Source organism: Amphichorda felina (assembly GCF_050947745.1).
Source record: "Amphichorda felina strain 45539 chromosome Unknown scaffold_9, whole genome shotgun sequence".
Classification (NCBI taxonomy): Eukaryota; Fungi; Ascomycota; class Sordariomycetes; order Hypocreales; family Bionectriaceae; genus Amphichorda; species Amphichorda felina.
Window position 1 is genome coordinate 2,423,558 of NW_028145041.1, and position 14,052 is coordinate 2,437,609.

A 14,052-nucleotide genomic window follows, 5' to 3' on the forward strand; every position below is an offset into this window, starting at 1 on the left:
GGCCGCAGATGATATCAGAGGTGTGCGGCCGGTTTCGTCGAAATAGGAGTCCTGACGCCTTGAGCGTCTTGGAGTACCCAGAAATGATGTCGTTGTGGAGGTGTGACGGCAGCGGCAACGACTGGTGGAGCATCAAAAAGACAATACGGTGACCCGTTCTGGGGCGTCACCTCCGTTTCGCGGCCGCCAAAGGCTAGGGGGTGCCTGCTGACATCATGGGGGTGGCGGGGCTTGTCGGGGTCGCTGCGACCCCAAGCCCCAAGGCCAGAAATCTAAGCAGTGAAAGTCAGCGGGGCTTGGAACTCTGGGATTGGCATTGATTGACACGTCCAGCCAAAACTCTCGCGGCTGTCAGCCTGTCATGGAAGCTTTCTGTCGCCTCTGCCTCTGCCTCTGCCGCTCTGCCCGTTAAGGGGTAAAGTAAGTAAATGATGTTGCCTGTTTTGGCCTGTTTTGACCGTCCCGTTTCTGTTTGCCTCGGTCACCTCACCTGCCAGGTGGGTTATGTCATGCACTCTTTTGCAGGTGGTGCCCGTTCTGGCTGGACGGGTCGAGCTGCACAAATCGGGTGCACGCTGGATACTCGGGATAGGCGCAGGGGTCTCGTCGCCGCCCGCTTTTGGATACATCGTGTGCATTAACATGACCAGCGTAATAAAAGGCGCAAGAGGAGATGAAGTTGGAGCCAGGGAATGAGGAGAAGCCAGAGGGGTGAATAGGAAATAGCCTGGGAAGGCACACCCGCGACATGGGAGAATCACAAGACTGCGCCCAAAATCCCATACAAGGCGCGGCTGACTCCAGAGAGCCTAGGGCTCTGCTTGGCGCGTGATACATAGGACCGCGCCTCTTGGCCGCCGCTCGCTTACTGGTAGGTAATTAAAAATGCATTCTCTGATTGAAGACGCGTCTATGGATTCAAATGTTTACGTACTCGCAGCATTATGTTTTCTTACCAAGCTGATTGGATTTCCCCCGCTAAAGAATCGAGACATGTTCATGTTCCCGTTTTCCTTGTAAATTGATTCGTCCAGGTTGAAGAAGTGTCGAGCGCGCACAGAGCCACCACACTTGCAGGCGGCCGTCTGAACCAATGACATCATGCAGCAGCAGCGCCGACACATCCAAATTACCTGAGGTGTCTACCCCAGGACCCTCTCAGCCATCAAAGCCCTCACTGAGTCACCTGGAGATTCCCAATGTTCCATGTGTCGCGCCCATTCTTTGTCGGTTTCCTGGGTTGGCTAACCTGTCCTAGGACACAGCTGCCATGCGCCATTATACCATATGGCTTAAAGGGCTTAAGTCATCTGGTGCTGTACTTCGTATCCGTAGTAGTGGTATGGTAGTATACTGTATTAATCACCAAGGTAGTGCCCTATATGTTAGTAATCTACGTAGTTTATTACATTTTGCCTTTCCATCGCGGCATGTTGGTTGCTCTAGTCACCACCCCTCACAACGGTGGCCAGCTAACCCCATACCGTATCCGCACCGTCTCAACATCATCTCAAATTGATAAGCAAGGAATCGATGTCAACTGTCCAACTCGCAGGCTTGGAAAGGGACACGCCGGCTACATCTGGATCGAAAATGATCATCAGGGTCTTTGCCTCCATCTGTGGACTCTGTCTCCCTTGCTGCGACTGACCGGGGATCTCCAGTTTTCTTCCCTGTCGATGCGGCTGCATTTTGCATCATTTATCTGGAGCCGACGTCTTACTACTAGGGGGGTGGATGACAAGACGAGTCGGGACGGTCATCAAGGACTCAGGGAATGTCTTTGGTGTCTCAATCGATTGTGTGCGGTGGGCTCTCGTGGAGGGCTGGTACGCATGCTTGGCATGGTGGGTTGTGGCAAAGGACCCTGAAATTATGCAGCTGCAAGCCTGCGACAGCCAAGTGGAAGCGTGGGCTGCGCTTGGCTGCTGCTGATGATGCGTGCTGTGGCCAGTGTGTGCGCCCCGACTTGTGTGGGTGCGCCGGCATGCAGCCATGCACAGATGGCCCCGCCCAATCCCTGCCCCAGTTACGCCATCCACCAGGAAGGGCCAGAAGGGTGACTATCAATGCCGATCGGTCTCTCCGGTGGGCTTGGGGGGAGCCTGGGAGGCTGCAGGTGCACCGTCAGAGGCTCAGAGCCCAGAGAGCAAGTTGCCAAGGGTTCAGGTTGGGCCCCCGTCATCCCCCCGCCGCCAGCGTTCCAGTAGCTCCCCCCACTGGACTCCCGTTATAAAGACCCTGAAGTCCCCCATCGGCCTCTCCAGTCCCGAATCATTCCATTAGTCTCCTCAGCCCAACCTAAGAACATCTTACCCCAATTGTCGTGTCGCCCTTTCTTGAGCTTCACGGAGCCATCTCTTGATACAACAACACAGAAACCCATTCTTCAGGCAGAATTATCCACCACCGTCACCATGCCTGCCCCGTCAGACACTTACACCATCAACATCCCCTCCTCCCCTCCGCCGCCCACCGACCTCTCCAGCTACTCTCGCTTCATGCACGACCACACCAAGCGCCAGATGGAAGCCCAGGGCGCCTTCTCCGAGCACAAGTCCTCTTCATCTGCACGCAAGGGCATCGCCAGCGGAAGCAGCTCCATGACAAACGGCACAAGCCCTTCCGACTTCCACACATGAGAAGGGAACAAAAAGGGGGTTTCCTCTCCTTTTTTTTTTTGGTTCCATCCATCAGCAACCAGGAGTAACAATGCCTGTTTCTTTTTACCCAAAATGAAGGCCGCCGGGTGTTTTCCCCACTTCCGGGAAACCCCAGTACATGCAAGGGCGACGAGAGTATCGACAACATTTTGGATGCCATTTCACACCGAAGCGTCTCGCTAGCAATCTTGGGGAGACCGTGTCGGGTTGAACCAAAAGTTGCGCGTTTTGGTGCTTGCGCGACCATGTTCATGACTGTATAGCGAACGGACATGACTACGTTCTAAGGGGGAGAGCGCTCGAGAAGTTGACCGGGGAAGCGCTCGAGCAACAAGAGCTATGATCTGTACTTTGATTTATGAGCTTCCGAACACGCGTGGCGTTAGGGATTGGTTCAGAGCATACCGTTGGGAACGGTACACGGTTTCCCAGGAGTTATTATATATTTGGAGGGAGCGTAATTGCTGTAAGGCGTACATAAGTGAAAGCAACTCTACTGCTCTGGCAGTTAAACTTCCAGCTCTTCGCAACTAGTGACATAGCCATGGTAATAGTACCAGTCCACGACATGATATGGATACGCTTCTAAATAACATCATGTCCGAAAGTGGGCGCACCAGCGAGGATTGGACTCACTGTTCATCAGAGTCGTAATAGTAAAGATACACTACCGGACAGTCCGACGGCTGTAACTCCAAACCCGCTTTAAACAAGAGATGGTTTCTTCTTGATCCCGAGCAAGGCTGAATGATCCTTCTTCTTCTTAACCACCCGCTTGAAGCTTGGGGCGCTGGCCGTGTCCTTGGCTACAGCCGAGGCCGATGCCACAGGCACGCTTACGGGGAGCGGTGGGGGCGGCATCAACGCCCCGTCTGACCCTGGTTCCGGTTCTCCTCTCAACCTGTCGTCCGCGGCAAACGGACCACTCGATGAGCTGCTGCCACCATCCAACGGTACCTCCGCCTGACCCCTCGCCGCCCCAAATGCCCGCTTAGCCGCTGCGTCATCCTCTTCCTCCTGCCTCCTCCTCTCCTCGTCTTCTGACCGCACGATGACATCCGAGTAGTCTGTGCCCTCCTTCTCGGATCGGTGTATCCGCGCATTCCGCTGCCGAATCTCATCCAAGGCGTCCGCCGCCGCCATCTCCCGCCGCGCGTCCTCGTTCTTAGCCTCCAGCTCTGCCATGGCGTTCTTGTCTTCCTCGCCCGCCGCCTCGGCCTCCTCGCGCTCCAGCCTGTCCAGGCGCTCTTCCACCGACTCCTCCTCGGCCGCGCGGTTGCGCCACGGCTCCATGTTGCGCACCGCTCCCTTGACCATGGCGTAGTCCGAGTTCTTGGGGTCCGTCCGGAATATGATTTCGCTGCTGCACCGCGTGCATTTGATGTGGAAGTAGAAGATCTGGATGTTGAGATACTTCTCGTTCAACGGGGTCTCTTTCCGCGACTGACAAAAACTGTTAGCACTGGTGGATACTGCAATAACTGTGGAAGACGGGTGCATACGTTGAATTTCCTCCCCTTGTAGATAAACTCGCCACAGCTAGTACATCGCATCGAGAAGGGAGCCATCAACCGGACCGTCTGGATCTTCGGTCCGGTGGATTTCGGTCCGCGGCGGCGCGCAATCTCCCGATGATCGAAGTCCGGGGGGTAGTATTTCTATTGACAGGTTGGAAAATCAGTACAAGGTGTATCACTTGGCTGCGCAGGCTGGTTCATACCTGAAGGACTTTGCGCTCCGACATGTTGGGCTGTTGGTTTCGAAGTCTGCTGGGCTCGACGGTGAAGTTTGCGCGGACACGAGCGACACCCTTCGTTCAGAGCCCCGATAGGACCGCGTAGGGAGATAGAGAGATAATAGGGGGCGGATTTCGCAATGAGGAAGGTATAGAGAGGGAAACGAGGTTGGATGGTGTTGGAAACGAAACGTTTGGAAGTGAGATGGGATCCAGGTAGGTCGCACGCTTACTAAGGTAATACAAGGCTTAAGCAACATGCAAGGCTGCGGCCGGGGAAAAAGTGGCGGGGCAACTTTGCGACTTCACAATTCCACTTCAGCCTCTCACAACACCCAACCTAACGCATCTTCTCGCTGGATTATCGCCGCGGTCGCTCGCCCAAATTCGTCGCAGACACCAAACCGACGCCGCACATATCAGACAACCGGACGTGATAAATCCTATTACCCGCAGCCATGCCTAAGGCCGAGGTTGGCTCTACAAAATGGCTGAACAACAAGATGAGGTCGAGGGGCCTCGGACGATTGCGCTGGTACTGCCAGGTGTGCGAGAAGCAGTGCAATGATGCCAACGGCTTTTCTCTTCATACCCAGTCCGAGAGCCATGTCCGGAAGATGCTCGTGGTCGGCGAGGATCCAAGGAAGGCCATCAACGAATTCAGCAACCAATTCCTCCGCGACTTCCTCCAGCTCCTCAAGACGGGCCACGGCGAGAAGCAAGTACATATAAACCACTTCTACCAAGAGTACATTGCCAACAAGGAACACGTCCACATGAACGCCACCAAGTGGCCGTCACTCACCGAGTTCGCCAAGTACCTTGGCCGGGAGGGCATATGCAGAGTGGAGGAGACAGAAAAGGGGATTCACATCGCGTGGATTGACAACTCCCCCGAGGCCCTGCGGCGGCGGGACGCGCTGAAGCGGAAGGAAGCGCAGGACCAGGGCAACGAAGAGTTGGAGCAGCGCATAATCCGAGAACAGATCAAGCGAGCGCAAGCCAGCGTAAAACACGATCCAGAGGAAGACCTTGGCCCGGAAGATCGAGAACTCAAGAGGCAAGAGGGAGAGAAGATCAAATTGTCTTTTGGCGCTAAAACAGCTGCCAAGTCAGAGAGCCCGACACCAAAGCCAACCGACGCCTTCCCCCCAGAGAACACGCAAGCAGAGGACGCCACGCTGAAAGAAGCTGAGAAGCCCAAGGAGGAAGAGAAGCAAGCAGCCAAACCGGCGGGATTCGGGGGTATTTCCCTGAAGATGGGTGCCAAACCTCAAACGAAGAACGTCTTTGCCCAAGCAAAGAAGAACGCATTCGGGGGTGGTGCAAAGAAGACGGCCAAGATAGAACAGCCCAAGAAGATGAGCGAGGCGGAGAGAATTATGAAGCAGGAAATGGAAAAGAAGAGGTCACGCGATACGGCTGGCTTCAGCATGCCAGGCGGCAAAAAGGCGAGACAGGGTTAAATCAACTGAAAAGCTTTTTCGAAAAGGCGTTGGTGGAGGATTGCCTGGCATTGTCGAACTTTGGATACCATATGAAAGCGATGGCGCATTTATAGAAGCGATGTTTTATTGTAGTATAACTCCCAAGCAATACCTGCTATTTGAACCGAAACTGTGTGTCACCAAATGTCCAGTGGCTCCTTTTCCAGCTTGACCAACGCCTCTTTCGCCGTAGCAATAGTAAAACAAATACCTCCAAGCTTCTCATTGATCCACATCGGCCTCACTGCCATCTCTCCTGCCATGTCCGTTAGCTAGAGCCTCCTACAAGAAGTCACCCCTAGAAGGTTGGGGGGGGGGGGGCGCGGGAGAGCTCTTACGGTATGTACTGTATCCTATACTCCTCCTCGAGCATCGACCGCGTCTCATCCGACAGCTGGCCCGACACCTTGATGGCGTACATGCCGGGGACGTAGTTGTCCAGCCGCTGCCACTTGGCCACCCAGCTCTTGGACGGGTCCGCCAGGCTGATGACGCCCTCGAAGACCTGCGACGTGCAGCTCTCGATCTGGTCCTGCGAGCCCTGCAGGTGGAGGAACTCTTCGCAGTTGGGGCATCCGTAGTCGCGGAAGCGCTGGATTTCACCGGTTTAGCTTTGACTCAACAACGGCAGGCACTCTTGGGACCCTGTGGCGTGGAGAGAGGGAGGACATACGGCGTAGGTCTGGACGATGGAGCAGACCATGCAGGCGCGTAGGTAGCGCTGCTGGCTGGGGGCGACAAAGGCGGACATGGTTCTCGCTGGATGTGTGAGTCTCGCTTCTTTCGAATGAGTGGGTTTGAAAACGCGAGTCCCAAGTATGAAGAATCGGTGCAAAAGATGGTTCGTGGTGAGCCTTTGTCCACGCCCCCAGGATTCATCACCCAATTGGTGCGGTCAGGAAAATATGCATTTATGCATCACATCCACCAAACGCAAACTTGTAACTTTCTTCACCACCAACTCCATGAAATCGTGGCTTCACTCGTCTACATACACTACATATTCAGATTGGGGGGGAAATTTCAGATACCGCCCAAAATGGCACAGAGCACAAATCCAGAAGCAGGCAGCCCCTCTGCCAAAAAGCCCCGCCTCGACAAGTCCCACGACATCCTCACCTGCACCGTCAAGGCCCCCCAGTTCTCCTACGCACACATGCAGCTCGTCACCGACGGCACCGGCAGCAACCCGGGGACCCTTGACGAGCTGCAGGTCAAGTCGTACTGCACGGTTGCGCTACGACAGTTTCTGGGGATCACCGGGGCCGCCATCCCCCTAGATGTACTCAAGGCTGAGGGCACTGAGTGCTGGGTACGTGTCCCACGTGAGGACCTGGGTCCCTTTGCGGCAGCCATGACGGCGTGGAGGGGCACGACCGAGGACGGCGTCCAGTGCCTCCTCCGTCTCAAGCAGTGCTCTGACTGGCTAGGGGCAATGGTGGGAAGTGACGGGCAGGACCGCCTCTGGAACTCGTGATTCCTCGGGGTCTCATCGACCCCTTGACACTATCGATCTACACGGGGTATCTGAGAACTCTTTCTTTCAAACACTTCTGAAATCCCCGCCTCCAGACGCCTAGCAATGCGTTTCCAATGCTCTTATCCGCCCTGTCGGTCCATCTCCGCGCCCTCTACTCCTCTTCTTGCATCCCCAGGGTTTTTACATCAGAGACGACATGAGGGAACTTTGAGCATATGCCTGGAACAAGTTAGAGATGAATTATGCTGCTGGACAACCGGAAAACCCACCATCGGCTTGATATCGGGATGCGGCACGGCATCAAACTGCTCAAACCGAAGCTTATAGTCGGGGCCGATATTGATGTAAGCACCCCTGTTCTCGGTTGAATCGCAGTACTTGGGCGCAGAGAAGACTGACGGAAAAGTTAGTGATGGCGTATCGGAGAGAGTGCTGGCAAGTGGGTGCGTACCTGTGATGCACCGCCCGTCGTGCTGGACCTCGTACCCGTCCATGCGCACCTCGTGGCTGCGGATGACGGCCTCCAGCCCGTTCTTCTCGCAGAACCTCTTGGTAATATCAGGACCGAACTGCATGCCGACTCCACGCTTACTGGGGCCGCGGCCAGCCTCCTCCTGAGGGTCTGTCCACAGCATCTCCATCATCAGACCAGACTGGCCGGGCTGTCGCTGGTTGTGCCTGTTAAGCTTTCGGATATCGTCGAGGGTGACATTGTCATCGGAGAAGAGGCCACCGTGGAGTACGAGGTACTTCCTGCCGATGAGTGTGGCCAGGGGTAGGGCTGAGAAACTCTCTGAGAATAGCTTAAATACTCTGCACCCTAGGTTAGAAATCGAATAGTAGTAGTTGACGGAGGTCCGCGTACCTTTCGTTATACTTGGCCTTGCACTCTCCCTCAAAGCCGTAAACCCTGTTCATGTCGTCTGTCTCGTGGTTGCCTCGGTTGAGGAAGAAGCCATTCGGCCTCAGCCACTTGTAGGCATATAGGAGCAGGGCGATCTCGCTGGACCAAGAGCCTCGGTCCACAAAGTCGCCGTTGAACAGGTACCAGTGCTTGTCGCTCGGGCTGCCGTTGCGACGGAAGAGTTCCATGAGATCAAAGTATTGGCCTGTCAGGGGTCAGTGTGACTGCCACATAAGACGGGGAAATTTGTGCACCAACCGTGGGTGTCGCCGCACACTGTCAGCTCAACGTCTGACGGAATCTCCATCTCTACCATTGTCGCCTCGTCGTACACAATCTTCTTGACAGCCAGGATAATCTGGTACACATATTTCCGGTGAATCTTCTTGCCGTTCTTGAACCTTTCCGTCATATCATCGATAAATTCTTGGGTCATCTCGTTGCCGAGTCGGACGCCGTCATAGTCGTCATCGACAGCCATACTATCAAGATCCAGACCCTCAGCGGCGGAAGGCTCATCGCCGACCTCGATGGCGGCGAAGAAGGCGAGTTGCCGCACAATCTTCTTGCACTCCTCCAGCTTAAGCCTAGCATCTTTGTTGTTGGGGTCTAGCTTGACGCATTCTTTGAAGTCATTAATGGCCTCTTTCGGTCGAAGAATGGCTGTCCGCGCAAGGCCTCGTCGGTAGTAAGCCTTGACGAGCTTGGGGTTCAGCTCCAGTGCCTTGCCGGCATCGGCAATGGCATAGCCATACGCCTCGGTCTTGATATATGCCTAAGTACAGGGGACGCCATATAGTCAGTCTTTACTGCCACGGCCTGACGTCACACGACGGGGTGACAAACCTGGGCTCGGTTCGTGAAGAAGGTGGGCTCCTGGTTGTTCAGGGCTATGGCTTGGGAGTACAGATCGACGGCAGCAGGGTAGTCGCCCGAGGAGAACGCCTTGTTCCCCTCGTTCTTGAGGTCGACAGCCGACTTGGACATGGCGACGCCGCGAATAGATAATCGAGGAGGGGTCGTGCGCGATTGAGGATGTTGTGACGAGAGGTGCTCGCGTAGTCTCGAGAGTCGAGGCTATAGGACGGTGCGTCTATGGGGATGCGAGTAGTATGAAAGGTCTATATGATGATCCAATCCAAAAGAGATTGCCAGTCTAAAATACTGAGAGAGAAATGCAGCCTAACGGAGCGAGGAGGCGCTGCCGATGGGATTCTTTTAGACGGAAGACTTTTTGGATGGCGGGGTGGTGCAACTGATGGGACTCTGGGAGGCCTTTCCATGCCTCTGCCGTAGGAGGTGTGGAGACCGTTTGGTGGGCGCCAGGGCCGTCCAGGGCCAGGGGAGGTTGGCTTGCCGCGCCGGTAAGCACCGAATTGTGGGCACGATCAATTGCCACATGTGGCACGACTCCAGGAGGGGCCTTGTGGCATTGGCGCTGAGTCGCTGGCTGCCCGGTGCTGTTGTCAGTGCTGTAGGCCTGTGTGACTCGTGAAAGGGCCCCGATAGGTGCATCCCCATCAATCGTCGCCAGGTTATCGATAACTTGCTGACAGCCTTCCCAACGTCATGCGCCTCTCTCTTTGGTCGCCAGCTACAACTCCAAGATCCTCGAGCCACCGCCGGGCCGCCCTGTCGTCGGGGCAAAGACACTTTTGACCAACCCGCGTCAGGATGGACGACGCACGACCACCTTCGAACGCCCTGGTGCGTAAGAGGCCTTCCGAGATGGCCTTGATGCCGCCACCTCCCCAAGTCAAGAAGATCAAGCGGCCAAAGAAGGTGCTGGACGAGGATTCCTACACAGAAGCACTCTCGCAGATAATAGCAAGAGACTTCTTCCCAGGTCTTCTCGAAACCGAGACGAAGCAGGAGTACCTCGATGCGCTCGACTCCAAGGACGAAGCCTGGATCTCCAGCGCAGGACGCAGGCTACAGCACGTCATGACCCCTGGGCGACGCACACGCAGCACACCGTTAGCATCGGGGCATCTGGGTGACGGAGCGCGCACCCCTACTACCTATGTGGGGGATACACCAGCTTCCGAGGCCCCTCCCGCCATGGTAAACCGTCCCCAGCTGGACACCAACATGAGCCTCTCAAAGTTCCAGGAGACATACACCAGCGAGGACAATGAGAGCTTCTACAAGCTCGTGGACAAGCAGAACCAGAAAAGGGCCGACAAGTACGCCTGGCTATGGCGGGGCAACAAGCTGCCTTCGAAGGAGATGATCAAGCAGAAGGAAATCCAGGACAGGCTTTCGAGGGAAGGGCGCCTCATCGATGACGGCTACATGAAGAGGGATCGACTAGCCATTAAGGACTCTGACGATCGCCCAGCTCGTCCAGATACCTGGAACGCGGCCCCCAAAAACAGCCTGATGTTTAGGGCGGACGGGGTCGATGACGAGGTTGTCTCGGTTGCACAGAGGGCTGCAGAACTCTCGCGCATGGGGCCCAAAACTGTTGTGTACGAGAATACCCGAATGCCTGAGCCCCATGTACCCCAGCGGCCACCTTCGCCAACCGCATCATCGATACGGGATGCGGTGGCTGGGAGACCACGAGTCAAGGACCAGGACTCCAGCGTTGGGGGAGGGGAAACGCCCCGAGTGAACGGATATGCATTTGTGGATGACGAGGATGACGACGAAGCACCATCTGTTAGGCGCTCCCCCGTTATCGACCTAGGTCCGGGTGATTCGAACAACCCGTTCAGGGTGCAGGACCAGAGAAAGAGGGAGTCGTTACACGAACGGATGGTGGAACGAATATCAAAATCCAATAAAGAGGCCTCGCAGAATGGGCTGACTGGGAAGGTCGACAAAACACCAGTTCCAAAGTTCCCAAGCAGCCCCCGGGTATCAGGAGGGCTGACTCCGGCCGCACAGAGGCTCTGGAGCAAGATTGGGACGCCAAGAAGCAGGTCGCCCGGCGGCTCGTTTGGTCAATCGACGCCCATGAAACCGAGAGGGTCTCTTCTGAAGAGTGTTAGCCGCGCTCCTTCGAGTACAGGCGGATGATACTCAGGAAACGAGGAGTCATCAGACCAAACGACATCAAAGAACCAGAAAGCTATGGCACCGTGCGGTTAAAGAGCCTATCCGGGCCTTAGGTCAAACCTAAGTCTCAACACGCTTTACGGGAGCAATTGCGCAACTACCGAGCTGGGAACCCTCAAGAGGCTCCAAAAGGAGGCGAACAGAATATGGCTATTGGATAATCAATCAGACTGCATCATAGCGAGGGCTTGGTTAACTCTTGACAAGTGGTGGAGCAGAATCGAATCCGTGACTATCCAACTGACGGACACCGAGATTGCGTTTGTCCAATTACAGTATATCTAGATACCCAGAAGGCTGACAATAAAATAAAATAGCAGTACTTCTTAAATCAGTACTCCTTAGTGCTACATGATATAATACGAGTCCATCTGGTGGCTGGTCGAGTGTCGACCCGGTATATGCATACGACGCTTGGTATGGTTTGGTTCCTGGAGATCCCGTCACCAAAAAGCTTGGGGTAAAAAAAGTGTCGGGGACCTTTCGCATGCCGCAATCATCTCCCCTGTCGGCGACAATTTTCCCGAGAACACAATCCTTCGAGCGAGCCCGCCTACCGGAGGCTGCACAGCCCTCATGAGGTTCGTCGACTTCGCCATCGACCTCGCGGCGGTGCTCAATGCCTCGCGCGGCGTTGCATCCAGGCATGTCGCCCTCCGCAGTCGCCAGCTCGACGCCTACAGCAGGACCTCGAGCGTCGCAGCGTCGCTAAGGAACCGAGCTGTGACGGTAGATCCACAGACTGCGAACCATCCGAGCGAACCAAAGGAGGAGGTCCAGCATGAAGAGGACGACCAGGCTGGGGATCCCCAACGACAAGATGTGAGCTCCCCGCCGAGCCAACCCGCGCCGGACGCTGCCGCTATGGAATCAGAGTTGGAAGCGCTGCAGAAGAGCCGGGCCGCGAAAGGCGACCTCAATCTGCCGAAAAACGTCGATGTTAACATCTTCCACACCACACGGGCGTCCAAGATGCTCGACTCGTTGCGCAAGCAAGACAACCCCAGACAGAAACCACAGCGGCCGACTCGGGCGTCAGGAGGGGGGGCAGCCAAGGAGCATCCGATGCGATACTGGCCGAACCCTCCGCCCCCGCCGGTGGAAGAGGCTACCAGTGCGAAGCTAGAATCAACTATCACAGTAGCTGAGCCCTCTGCGCCAGAGCCTCCTCATACTTCGCCTCCTGCCCCGGCGGAAGCTATCAAAGCTACAGAAGAACAACGATCTCGGCCGCCCCAACCACTACCTACAAACCCCATCTCGCAAGCCAAAGCCAAGGAGCTGGAACCAGATATCATCGAGGTGGCTAAGGAGCTGACCGGGGCAAGCGCCGAGGCTCCTCCTGCGTACAGCCTCCGTGAGTCCAAGGTGCCGGCAAGCCGCTTCAGCCGCATGTGGAACTACAGCGGGCTGGCCGCAGGCATGCTGGGCGGCGCCGTGACGGAGGGTTTCAGCAGAGCCTTTGGCAGCGGCGGAGAGGGCTCCATCCTCCTCAGCGGGAAGAACATGGAGCGCCTCGTGACCCGGCTCTCGCGGATGCGAGGTGCTGCGCTGAAGCTGGGCCAGATGATGAGCTTCCAGGATTCCAAGATGCTGCCGAAGCCCATCCAGGAGGTCCTGCAGCGGGTGCAGGACAAGGCCGACTATATGCCCGCTTGGCAGCGAGACCGCGTCCTGGAGGCGAACCTTGGCCCCGACTGGCGTGAGCTGTACAGCGAGTTTGAGGAGAAGCCAATAGCAGCAGCGTCCATCGGCCAGGTTCACAAAGCGAGACTCAAGTCCAACGGCAGGAAAGTTGCTGTCAAGATCCAGTTTCCAGGCGTTGCCGACTCCATCAACTCGGATCTGGACAATCTCGGCATTCTCCTGAACGCCACCAAGCTCCTCCCCAAGGGTTTGTACCTCAACAAGACAATAGACAACGCACGGTTGGAGCTGGGCTGGGAATGCGACTACGAGCGCGAGCTCCAATGCGCCGTCAAGTACAAGGAGCTCCTCGGCAACGAGAAGGACGTCTTCCAGGTCCCGGACGTCTATCCCGAGGCGTCGGGCAAGCAGGTGCTGACCATGGAGTTCATGGACGGCCTCACCGTCACACGAATCAAGTCCTTCACTCAGGAGCAGCGTGACTGGATCGGCTCCCAGATCATGCGCCTCTGCCTGCGCGAGATCTGCGAGTTCAAGTTTATGCAGACGGACCCCAACTGGTCAAACTTCCTGTACAATGCCGACGCCGACCGCCTCGCCCTGCTCGACTTTGGCGCCTCGCGCGAGTACCCGGAAGAATTCGTCCGCGAGTACGTCCAGCTCCTCGATGCTGCCTCGCGCGGCGATAAGGACACGGTCAAGTCGCTGTCCGAGAGCCTGGGGTACCTGACCGGCCACGAGAGCAAGACCATGGTAGAGGCGCACCTCCAGTCCATCCTCACGCTAGCGGAACCCTTCCTCGAGACAGCCCCTGAAGTCTACGACTTCCAGGACCAGACCATCACGGAACGCGTCAAGGCGCTCATCCCCGTCATGCTTCAGGAACGGCTGTCCCCGCCGCCGGAGGAGACGTACAGTCTGCACCGGAAGCTCAGCGGTGCGTTCCTCCTATGTTCCCGGCTTGGGAGCAAGGTCCGCTGCCGCGAGATGTTTGCCAACAGCGTGGCTGCGTCGGGCTACGTTCAGAAGCAGTGATCCATCCCACTCATACTCATAACTTGTACCATTATTTT

General features: G+C 56.2%; 8 protein-coding genes across 8 annotated transcripts; 5 read left to right on the forward strand and 3 right to left on the reverse strand.

Moving 5' to 3' along the window:
• Positions 1-2,417: 2,417 nt before the first annotated feature.
• On the forward strand, positions 2,418-2,642 carry ACO1O0_009333 (uncharacterized protein; the record flags this gene model as incomplete). Its single annotated transcript, XM_083198682.1, has 1 exon — positions 2,418-2,642. The coding sequence occupies one exon, from the start codon at positions 2,418-2,420 to the stop codon at positions 2,640-2,642; it is 225 nt and encodes a 74-aa protein (XP_083046417.1).
• Positions 2,643-3,368: 726 nt separating this feature from the next.
• On the reverse strand, positions 3,369-4,407 carry cwf16 (mRNA splicing protein YJU2; the record flags this gene model as incomplete). Its single annotated transcript, XM_083198683.1, has 3 exons — positions 3,369-4,106; positions 4,166-4,321; positions 4,384-4,407. The coding sequence occupies 3 exons, from the start codon at positions 4,405-4,407 to the stop codon at positions 3,369-3,371; spliced, it is 918 nt and encodes a 305-aa protein (XP_083046418.1).
• A 449-nt stretch (positions 4,408-4,856) lies between these two features.
• On the forward strand, positions 4,857-5,864 carry ACO1O0_009335 (domain of Kin17 curved DNA-binding protein-domain-containing protein; the record flags this gene model as incomplete). The annotated part of the gene is made up of 1 exon (XM_083198684.1): positions 4,857-5,864. One exon carries the CDS (start codon positions 4,857-4,859, stop codon positions 5,862-5,864), a length of 1,008 nt encoding a protein of 335 aa, XP_083046419.1.
• A 243-nt stretch (positions 5,865-6,107) lies between these two features.
• On the reverse strand, positions 6,108-6,636 carry SPT4 (transcription elongation factor SPT4; the record flags this gene model as incomplete). The annotated part of the gene is made up of 3 exons (XM_083198685.1): positions 6,108-6,141; positions 6,224-6,477; positions 6,559-6,636. 3 exons carry the CDS (start codon positions 6,634-6,636, stop codon positions 6,108-6,110), a joined length of 366 nt encoding a protein of 121 aa, XP_083046420.1.
• Positions 6,637-6,924: 288 nt separating this feature from the next.
• On the forward strand, positions 6,925-7,362 carry ACO1O0_009337 (uncharacterized protein; the record flags this gene model as incomplete). The annotated part of the gene is made up of 1 exon (XM_083198686.1): positions 6,925-7,362. The coding sequence occupies one exon, from the start codon at positions 6,925-6,927 to the stop codon at positions 7,360-7,362; it is 438 nt and encodes a 145-aa protein (XP_083046421.1).
• Positions 7,363-7,545: 183 nt separating this feature from the next.
• Positions 7,546-9,256, reverse strand: PPT1 (protein serine/threonine phosphatase; the record flags this gene model as incomplete). Its single annotated transcript, XM_083198687.1, has 6 exons — positions 7,546-7,584; positions 7,635-7,759; positions 7,817-8,178; positions 8,231-8,474; positions 8,528-9,044; positions 9,116-9,256. 6 exons carry the CDS (start codon positions 9,254-9,256, stop codon positions 7,546-7,548), a joined length of 1,428 nt encoding a protein of 475 aa, XP_083046422.1.
• Positions 9,257-9,943: 687 nt separating this feature from the next.
• Positions 9,944-11,293, forward strand: ACO1O0_009339 (splicing factor ESS-2 family protein; the record flags this gene model as incomplete). Its single annotated transcript, XM_083198688.1, has 1 exon — positions 9,944-11,293. One exon carries the CDS (start codon positions 9,944-9,946, stop codon positions 11,291-11,293), a length of 1,350 nt encoding a protein of 449 aa, XP_083046423.1.
• Positions 11,294-11,908: 615 nt separating this feature from the next.
• Positions 11,909-14,014, forward strand: ACO1O0_009340 (ABC1 kinase family protein; the record flags this gene model as incomplete). Its single annotated transcript, XM_083198689.1, has 1 exon — positions 11,909-14,014. The coding sequence occupies one exon, from the start codon at positions 11,909-11,911 to the stop codon at positions 14,012-14,014; it is 2,106 nt and encodes a 701-aa protein (XP_083046424.1).
• Positions 14,015-14,052: the final 38 nt, after the last annotated feature.